This window comes from Elephantulus edwardii, unplaced genomic scaffold, assembly GCF_000299155.1.
Source record: "Elephantulus edwardii isolate Elephantulus edwardi_28Jun2011 unplaced genomic scaffold, EleEdw1.0 scaffold00001, whole genome shotgun sequence".
Lineage (NCBI taxonomy): Eukaryota > Metazoa > Chordata > Mammalia > Macroscelidea > Macroscelididae > Elephantulus > Elephantulus edwardii.
Window position 1 is genome coordinate 15,598,549 of NW_006399751.1, and position 10,470 is coordinate 15,609,018.

At 41.5% G+C, this 10,470-nt stretch overlaps 1 protein-coding gene across 1 annotated transcript in view; it reads right to left on the reverse strand.

Moving 5' to 3' along the window:
* CCDC150 (coiled-coil domain containing 150) overlaps window positions 1-10,470 on the reverse strand; it is a 113,599-nt gene that overhangs the window by 12,309 nt on the left and 90,820 nt on the right. The window contains exons 20-23 of the mRNA XM_006878926.1: window positions 9,392-9,485; window positions 7,558-7,704; window positions 7,444-7,466; window positions 2,429-2,555 (exon numbers count right to left, since the gene is read on the reverse strand). Of these exons, the coding sequence (XP_006878988.1) occupies window positions 2,429-2,555; window positions 7,444-7,466; window positions 7,558-7,704; window positions 9,392-9,485 (391 nt within the window). The remainder of the gene's footprint in view (window positions 1-2,428; window positions 2,556-7,443; window positions 7,467-7,557; window positions 7,705-9,391; window positions 9,486-10,470) is intronic.

Genomic DNA, 10,470 nt, shown 5'->3' on the forward strand with positions numbered 1-10,470 from the left:
AATCAGGATGGGTGTGTCAGAGGCAATGAGTTTGGCACAGGATAGAGCAGGGTTTAGGGCTGTTGTACATAGGGTTGCTATGAGTCGCAAACGACTTGACGGCACATAACAACAACAACACCAACAACAACAACAGTGTCTCCTTGCTCTGTTCTGACGACTGCCTCTTGGTCCAAGTATAGGTTTCACATAAGCACAATGGAATGTTCTGGGATTCCCATTCTTCTCAGAGTCAGCCACAGGTTTGTTTCAGCCCTCAACAACCCTCCATCAGGTTCCCGAGACTGTAAGTCATAAGGGAGAAGACTTCTCATTTTCCTTCTGAGGAGCAACTAGGGAATTTGCATCTCCAAAGACCTAGTCTTTTGGCTAGCATCAATCCCCTATGGTGTAGGCATGAGAGCTCCCTATAGGAGTGATACTCAATGCTGTGTGATGGAACGGACTCATTGCTGAGCCTCCACTGGGTTTCTGAGGCTGCAAATGGCCTAAGAAGAGACTGTCCGTCTTTCTCCCCTTGGAGCCACTAGTGGATTTGAGTATCAGGGAGGCCTTGGGCTTTGGCTTAGCAGTTTAACTTCTGATGTACTATGCCACCAAGCTCCCTATAGAAGGTATTGTTAAGAGCTGTTGAGTTCGTTTTAACTCATAGCGACCCTATGAACAACAGATTTGAACCCTTTCATATACTATGCCATCCACATCATCTCTGACACACTGAAAGGTGATATATTCTATTACTGGAAGTGTTTAACATATTAAAAGGTCAAGTTAAGGCTATTTGTACCTTCTTTCTCTCTACTAATTCCTTCTTTCAAATCCTAACTATACATTACAAGTTTAGCCATTTATCACTGTGCAACCACACTGTTTCCTCAATCACAGCTTTGCCTAAATGTGGGCACATCCTAACAACTGCCATTTACTCTGTTCTTACTATACTACGGCCCAACGGAAAATTTGGCAGTTCAAACCACTAGCCCCTCTGAGGGAGGAAGATGAGTCAGTCTGTTCTTGTAAAGATTTATAGCTTCTGAAACCCTTTGGGGCAGTTCTACCCCAACCTGAAGGATCACTTGGAGTCAGAAATAACCCAATGGGAATGGATTTTCCCATGTTCCACACACTGTGAAAATTACATGAGATATAGTATCCTACTTAATCCTCCAAATAAACCTGGAAAGTAGCTGTGATGATTTATATATAATGATGGCAGAAACTTGAAATACAAAACTCAAGTCATTACACATCTAGTAAACTAACATACAGTAAGGGGCAGAGAGCATCCCTGGGTTGGGCAAACAGTTCACATTCTTGGCTGCTGTTTTACAGGCAAAATGGCTTTTCTAGTTGACTAGTTTGATTTCCAGTAGATGGCTGCTTGGGCGTATGCAAACCAGGTGGATGGGTGACTCATGACAGGGCTGGTTAGTGCACACATGCACACACACACCCCCCACTCAGGTGTAAAGTGAGCAGATTCGGTAGCAGAGATGATGATGATGTCACTCACTACAAGCAAGGAAAGAGGGCAGAGCAGACAGCACACATCCTTCAGGCCAGAGATTCCTGCACCAGTCAGAAGGGAACAACAGCTGCAGCGGACATGAGACAGCTGACTGGCTGGCTTCTCATCTGCTTACATATCTTCACTTCTGTAATTGACCTATGTTCATTTTATTGTGTGAGTTATCCTATCATCTGTAATCCTTTCTCCTAACCTTTCACTCAGCCAGTCCATAGTGAATTTTCTTGAATTTTCAAATTTCTTTAAATTCTTTAAAAATTGTCTATAGCTTCTCACTAGCCAAGAAAGTTTCTCTTCTGCACCCCCCCCCCCCCCCTGCCCCTCTCATGTCCAAATCGGGGATCCCAACTAAATAGGAGTTCAATTCACACACACCGGGGCACGGACCTTCTCTCCTGCTTTTACGTCTGCTCTCTCAACTCACTGTCTCTGAGCTGGAATAGACTCATAGCTGACCCTTTAGTAGGTTTATGAGGCTGTAAATCTCAGGAAAAGGAGAGCATCCATCTTTCTCTCACTGAATCCTCTGATGGTTTCAAAGTGCCAGAGGCATGGCCTTTGGGCTTGCAATGTAACTCCCTGTGGTCTCTCAGGAGAAGGTAAATGAGTATTGAATGGATTAAGGAGACAGGTGGTCTGATATGTCTCAATCACACGTCAATCTATTTCTTTACCCACATTTGGTTACCACTATAGGCTGAAAAACTCTCATCTTAAACAGGGAACTTGTAGACCAGAAACTATTTTCGTGTATGTCATTTTATAAATCACATATAAAGTCAATCACATCTGACTTGCTGGTCAATGGGGCTGGAGAAGTCAGAACCACCTCAGCCTTTCTCTTAGCTGGTTCTAGGAACATGACCTTGAGAGAGCCCTCTGTGTCACTCAACTTCATACCTCAGCTGTTTCCCGTTGTGCTGCTTTCTTTGCAGATTCTCTCTCAGTTTGAAACTGCTTTCTTAGAGCTTCTATGCGTTCAGCATGTAATTCAGCTTCCATTTTGGACTCCTCAGCCATCCGTTCCCTGATTTGAAAAAAGACAGCTGATAAATCACCTTTAGACACTGTCTTAGAAAATGAAGGTTCACAGGGGAATGTTTACATAACCAAAGGAGTAGGATTTCCATCGCCATTATTTCGTCTTGTCATTGTGATGTACTTCCGAGTGTATTTCCAAGTTAGAACCAACTCAGAGATGATACTTGATGGTGTTTTCAGAGGCAGTAAATCACACAAGAGGAGACTGCCCATGTTTCTAGTATAGAGCAACTGGTGGGTTCGAACCCCCTGCCTTTGAGGTAGCAGCACAACATCTTACTACTAAGTCACTGTGGTTGTATGTGCCATTGAGTCACTTGTGACTCATAGTGACTCAATGCCCAATAGCTCTGAGCATTAAGCTTTCGAGCCAATCTCAATGTCTCGGACACATCTGCCCCAATGACCCCAGTTACTATGTTAACACATCTCATTCAGAGTTTTCCTTTCTTGTGCTGTCTCGCCATCATCCCAAGCATGATACATTTCTCCAAGGAATTGTTTATTCCTGGCAACATGTCTAAAGTGTGGCAGACAGACATTCAAAATTCTTGCTTCCAAGTTGCAGCTTGGTTTCACCCTCTCCAGGACAGACCTGTTCGTTCTCTTGGCAATTCATGGTATGTTCTGTACTCTTCTCCAGCACCAACTCAAAGGCATCAATTTTCCTTCCGTCATCTTGAGCCATTGTCCAGTTCTCTAGAGCTCCCTATTTAGTCTTAAAAATTCTTATTTCCTCTCTTCTCATTAAGCTTTATCACCTCCTTCCACCTCCCACATATCATTTAAACCCTCAACTCTTATTTTCTTTGAGGCAAATATGAGACTAACCAACATCAGCTCCCTTCATAGCCTTCCAAATCCATTCTCTCTGGGCCTAAAGGAAGACACTTCTAACTTCATTTTCAATAATAACATTTCTATACACACTTTCCCAGTTCACAGATTTTATTTGTCTAGTTCTTTCCATCCTAAGAATGAAAGAATCAGAGTAACTTCTCTCATATTATGTCCTGAGTTGCTATTTTATCTTGTTGTTATTTAACCCTCTCCTTCTTGCCTGCCATTCCTCTGTAATTGCCTGCTAACTTTGTCATAGTCTACAGCCATGGAACCTGTCCATCTGAAGGACTATGGTAGACACTAAATGCAATACCCAGGGGTTGATTTTCCTCTAATCCTATTCTCTTTGCTTCTTTGGAGCACTTGACTTACTTGTTTTTACCTCCTGATACTCTCTCTAATTCTCTACATGCTCTTTTTTTGGGGTAGATACCTGTGGGTATATTCCTTTACTCTAAAATGCAGTAGGTTCCAAAAGTTCTTAGTTCTTTCGTTTTCTTCTCCATATTTCTCCTATGGAGATACCCATTTGGTGTAACTGACCTCAAGGCTTTAACTCTCATCTTTATAGGGAAGAATTTCTAACCTGTTTCCAGAACTAGTCCTATAATTCTATTAAATAATTTCAGCTCAAACTCAACACATCTAAAATGTAGCCTCAAAACCTGCTTTTTTTTTTTTACCAATACTGTGTGCATAAAAATAAATACTATCTTGCATGTGATTTTTACCCATACTGCTGGTAAAGAAGTATTACTGATTTCTACTGGAAAGATAAACTAAAATAGAGGCATAAATGTAAAATCTCAATCTCCAAGCAAATGTTTCAAAGAAACCTCGGACCCTCATCTTATCCTTTCCCACAAATGGCCTTTCCAAAACCATCTGGCATCAATGGGAGGAACTTCATCAGAAATCACCTAAAGAATTTTCAAAATTGTCATGGTTTGTAACAACTATGAATAATCTAAGCCTAAACGGGTATTTTGTTGTTGACTGCCGTTGAGTCAAGCACAACTTATAGTGAACCTATGAACAAAAGGCCTGAAGCCTTTCTATAAGGATTGTCATTTATCAAAGTTCATAATTTCCAGAGGCATATTGTTTAGGAAGTGGATGCCACTCCTGCTTCCAAACTGGTATTACAAACTTTTAAATGACAGCGAGAGGAATGTTCACTGCTGCTGTTATTCTTGATCAAACTCATGCTTTGGAAAGATGAATTTAGGTGCTAGTAGAAAAAGTTTTACAGTTATATATCAGTGTTCCTCCTAATCACTATGTAAACACAACTTTGTTTCAATCAATACAGAAAATATTGAGTTGGTAATATCTTGTTGTTGTTGTTATGTGCCATTGAGTCGCCTGCGACTCATAGCGACCCTATGTACAAAAGCCCTAAACTCCGCTCTGTCCTGTGCCAATCGCACTGTCTCTGACACACCCATCCCAATTATCCCAGTCACTGAATCAATCCACCTCATAGAGGGCCTTTCTCTCCTGCTGTCCCTCCACCCTCCCAAGCATGATGTCCCTCTCTAAGGACCGGTCTCTCCTCACAGCATGTCCAAAGTATGTTAGATGGAGCCTCAGAATCCTTGCCTCCAAGGAGCCACCTGGTTTAACCCTTTCCAGGACAAATCTGTTTGTTTTCCTAGCAGTCCATGGTATTCTCAATACTCTTCTCCAGCACCACAGCTCAAAGGCATCAATTCTCCTTCTATCCTCCTTGGTCATTGTCCAACTCTCTGGTGCATAACAGGTGATTGCGAAGACCATGGCCTGTATCAGACGCACCTTAGTCTCCAAAGAGACACCACTGCTCTTCAGCACTTTGGAGAGGTCCCTAACAGCAGACTTTCCCATGGCAATGTGCCTTTTAATTTCCTGGCTGCTGGTGCCAAGACTGTTGACTACGGAGCCAAGCAAACTAAAGCTGTGTACAATCTCAATCTCTTCATCATCCATCCTGATGCTGCCAATTGGTCCAGTGGTGAGAATCTTTTGTCTTCTTGACATTGAGCCTCAATCCATATTGCAGGCTGAAGTCCTTGACACTCTGCAGCAGGCGCTTCAGGTCCTCTTCAGTTTCAGCAAGCAGGGTTGTGTCATCTGCATAATGCAGATTGTTGATAAATCATCCACCAATCTTGACCCCACATTTCTCCTCATAGAGCCCAGCCTCCCGGATAATCTGTTCTGTATATAGGTTGAAAAGGTATGGAGATAGGATGCATCCCTGGCGTATGCCCTTCCCAATTTTGAACCATGCAGTGTTCCCTTGCTCTGTTCTGATGACTGCCTCCTGGTCCAAGTATAAGTTTCGCATTAGAACTATCAAGTGTTCTGGGATCCCCATTCTTCTCAGAGTCAGACATAGTTTGTTATGATCTACACAGTCAAATGCCTTTACATAGTCAATGAAACACAGATAGACATTCCTCTGGTATTCCCTGCTTTCAGCCAAGATCCATCTAACATCAGCTACAATATCTCTAGTACCACGACCCCTTCTAAACCCAGCCTGGACTTCTGGTAGTTCTCTGTTGATGTGCTGTTCTAGTCGTTTTTGGATAATCTTCAGTAAAATCTTGCTTGCATGTGAAATCAGTGAGATTGTTCTGTAGTTTCCACATTCTGATTGGTAATATCTTACTAGACTATAAATTTTGCAAAGATCATATACAGGAAAAATATGTTCTCTTTGCTTAAGCGTACACCTTTCTTCTATATCTCCATGTTCACAACAAAAAAAAATGGCCACGTGCACATTTTATTTCCCTTGTATACACATTTCCATGCGATTTTACTGATATAACTTCATGTCTAAATCCTATTTATCTAAGTACAAGACTTTAATGGCTACATTTGACTTATGTAACCAGAGGTCAAAAGAAAACACTTTACTTTGGTAGCTTAATGGTTTCTCTATCCTGTGCCAATCTCACTGTCTCCAACACACGTACCTCCATTACCCCAGTTACTGAAGCAATATACTTAGCAAAGGGTCTTCTTCTCCTGTGCTGTTCTTCCACCCTCCCACACATGACGTCCCTCTCTAAGGACTGGTCCCATCTTGCAACATGTCCAAAGTATGTTAAATGAAGCTTCAGAATCCTTGCCTCCAAGGAGCAGCCTGTTTTAACCTGCTCCAAGGAGAACTTGTTTGTTTTCTTAGCAGTCCATGGTATATTCAATATTCTTCTTCAGCACCACAGCTCAAAGGCATCAATTCTCCTTCTATCCTCCCTAGTCATTGTCCAGCTCTTTGATGCATAGCAAGTTACTGCAAAGACCATGGCATGTATCAGGCACACCTTAGTCTCCAGATTGACATTGTTGTTCTTCAGTACTTGGGAAAGGTCTCTGATAGCAGACTTTCCCATCGCAATACGTCTTTTAATTTCCTGACTGCTGGTGCCAAGAGTGTTGACTGTTGAGCCAAGCAAACTAAAGCTGTTTACAAGCTCAGTCTCCTCACCATCTATCACAAAGGTACAGAGTTCATATTAACCAGCTCTGTGGAAGAAAGATGGACAATCTTCTTCTGTGTGATTTACTTGCTCTAAAAATCTGCTGGAGGATAAACTATGGGTTGGTTCCAACTCAATGGTACACAACAACAATAGGAGTTTAACAACTACTTAGATGGAGTTATGAAATGAAGAATTTTCATTTAGTTGCTGTTATTTCTAACCCAAATCATGTTTTTAAAGGCTATACAAGATTATAGAAAAAGCTTGGCAGAAACATGGAAGTGCCCCTTCCAAGGACTTATCTTTACGTTTTGGCTCAACCTTCACCAAAGCAGCAGCTCAGAACTAGATGAGGGAAGGGCTGTAAAGGAGAATGCACCCTAGACAGCTGTTATCTGCTGCTGCTCAGCCAAGCTTGGTTCCTTCACATGGCCTGCTGGAAGTACTTTAAAAGTAGAAGGAACAAGGAGCTTACATGGGTTAAGTGAATGAACAAGAGGCGCAACCCCTCCCAGAGGCTCTTACCCAACTTTACTGTGACTATATCGTCCTTACTTGAAGGCTTCCAAATTCTGTTTCTCCCGTTCTTTGCTTTCCAGACCCCTCTTGAAGCTACTCTGAAGCTGAGTCCTTTTCATCTTCTCTGCTGAATTCCGTAAAAACAGGAACTTCCCGTTCTTTGCTTTCCAGTTTCTCTTGAACACGATCAAGCTTTGTTTGCAGATGATTATTTGTCTGGAGAGCTTGCTCCAGGCTCATAGCCAGTTTCCTGTTGTCTTCTCTAGCTATATCTATAGCTTTTTGTAGAGGTTCCATCTGAAAGAGAGAAGCATTTCCAATTCCCCTATAACAGGAGCAGAAGTCTATAACACTGTGTGTTCATTCCTTTCACTGTATCAGAAAATATTAAACAACAGTTAGTTGGAACCAGATTAAAATTCCAGATGCCTGAAATATGTCTGAGTATGTCTTAACAGACATTGCTAAAGATTCTTTAAAGACAATGGGAAAGTTATGTTCAATTTGGCATCAATAGTTGGTGTTGTGGTGTACTGTCAAGTTGGAAACAACCCGTAGCTGACCCTTCAGTGTTTTCAGAGGCAGTTAATCATATGGGAGGAGACTGCACATCCTTCTCCTGCAGAGCAGCTGGTGGATTAGAACCATGTGCCTTTGGGATTGCAGTGCAGCTTCTTACCACTAGGCCACCAGAGCTCTGAGAGTTTAATTTATAATAATTTAATAATTTTTCAGTTATGTGAAACAATGAATGAATGGAAATTCAAGTTCTTGATAAACTTTCATTAAAGTAAAGAAAATTTAAACTAATTAAAGCTCTTGACCTTGATCCTCTGACCTAGTCCAAACCTCCAAGGAGAAGAGGACAAATAATTATTCCACGCATATTCTCCCAGAATAAGAAAATATTTATGTTTATTATATATGTGTGCGTATATATATCCAAAAGCCAAACACACTGTCATCAGGGTGATTCTTACTCAAGGGGATCTCCCATCAGGTTTCACTTCTGAGGCTGTAAATCTCAATCGGAGGAGATTGCCTCATCTTTCTCCCATAAAGCAGTGAGAAGACTCAAACTTCTGACTTTACAGTTAGCATCACTAACACATAAACCTCTGTGCCATTAGGATATGGGTGTGTACAACTGGAAAAGGACATGACACTTGGAAAAGTTGAGGGTGAGTGAAAGAGATGAAAGTTCTCAGTGAGAGGGACTGCCAGGAGTGCTTCAATGGTTTAAGTAGAACAGATATTGTGAGGATGACACAGAGTCGATCAGGCAGGATTTCTATCTTAGGATCATAGGGTCACCATAAGCCAAAGTGGACCCCACAGCATGTAACAAACGCCACACTCATGTTGTTGTTGTTGTTGTTATGTGCCATTGAGTCGCTTGCTACTCATAGAGACCCTATGTACAACAGCCCTAAACTCTGCTCTGTCCTGTGCCAATCACACCATCTCCAATACACCCATCCCGATTACCCCAACCACTGAATCAATCCACCTCATAGAGGGCCTTCCCCTTCTGTGCTGTCCCTCCACCCTATCAAGCATGATGTCCCTCTACAAGGACTTTTCCCTCCTTGCAACATGTGCAAAATTATATAGCCACACAAGTGTTTCCAAATTAACTGTGGGATCACTCTAGTCTTTTGGGGGGGGTGTGTGTTTAACTGAGAGTAAAAGAAGTTTGATAAATTCTGCAATTTCTGTAATTGTTTATGTATTACTATATGAAAAGAATGTAAACTGTATGAGATAGAGAATGCAATATTATTTGGGTCCTGGCTGCCAATAAGTGACTCACTGTAAAATGGCAGTGCCATTTCCCATGTGTCAATATGTTAAAAATTCAGGCCTGAATGAAAGGGAAACATAACTGATTATTTCTCATAATTCTTCTGAAACAACAAAGTAAACCAACATACTAATAAAACCCAAGTTTCAACATTACGGTCTTTAGAAACCTAGTCTCTACCTCACTGTTGTGTTGAGCATCCACGACCAACATTCTTGCTTGCCACTGGTCCACTTCTGCTTCTAGCTTCTGCACTCTCTGTTGATTAAGAGCCCTAAATATCAGAAGCACAAAAGAGCGGTCATAGAAAACGTTCACCTCGTCACGGGATGCCTCAGATTGACAGGGCACTCTTCCTTAACAGGATCAAAAAAATATATAACATATATATTTTGTTGTTAGGTGCTGTTGAGTTGTAGACAACTCATAGTGACCCTATGAATGAAAGACCTGAACATTTGTATAATTTTCCTTGTTTCTCGACATTCATACAGTTTTGGAGGCAAGCTATTTCAGAAATGGATGCCACTCCTGCTTCCAAACTTGTTTTAATCAGGGAGCTCCACCAAACACTGCCCACCCTGGGTAACCATTATCACATATGACGTATCAGTATCACAGTGTTTAGTGTCACAACAACCACAAGTTACCTCTGTACAGCAAACGAACAGACAAGTGCTATACCACTTAGAAGAATGTTTGGACCAAAAACAATTAAAAAACCAGGTCTGAGGGCCACAGATTACACACACCATATTTTAGTCCACTAGCATTCGGTTGTGCTTGAATTTAAAAATGTGGTAGTGCTTGGCTAAATCTGCAGACTGATGGCTCCTGTGAATTGGTCTGAGGCTGGGAGATGGCTTCTTGCGTCTTGATGAGGGTCACATATGGAATGTTTGGGGATTTTATGACTTACATTAATTAATTTTGGGATGAACATTCTTTGAAGTGGTAGAGCAGTGGTCTGTCTATTTGCTGTACTGAAGTAACGTGCAATTGCTTTTATGCTGAACAACTGTGTCATAGGTGTTTCAAACACCATAATGGCTACCCATTGTGGGCAGTGTTTGGTGAAGCTTCCAGATTGATTCAGGTATGGAAGCAGAATATCCACTTGCTAAACCACATACCTCTGGAAACTCTATGAACTTGGAGAAATGACGATAGTTATAGAAAGGCTTCAGGCCTTTTGTTTATAGGGTCGCTATTTGACAGCAATGAACAACAACAACTATATATATTACATATAATATATA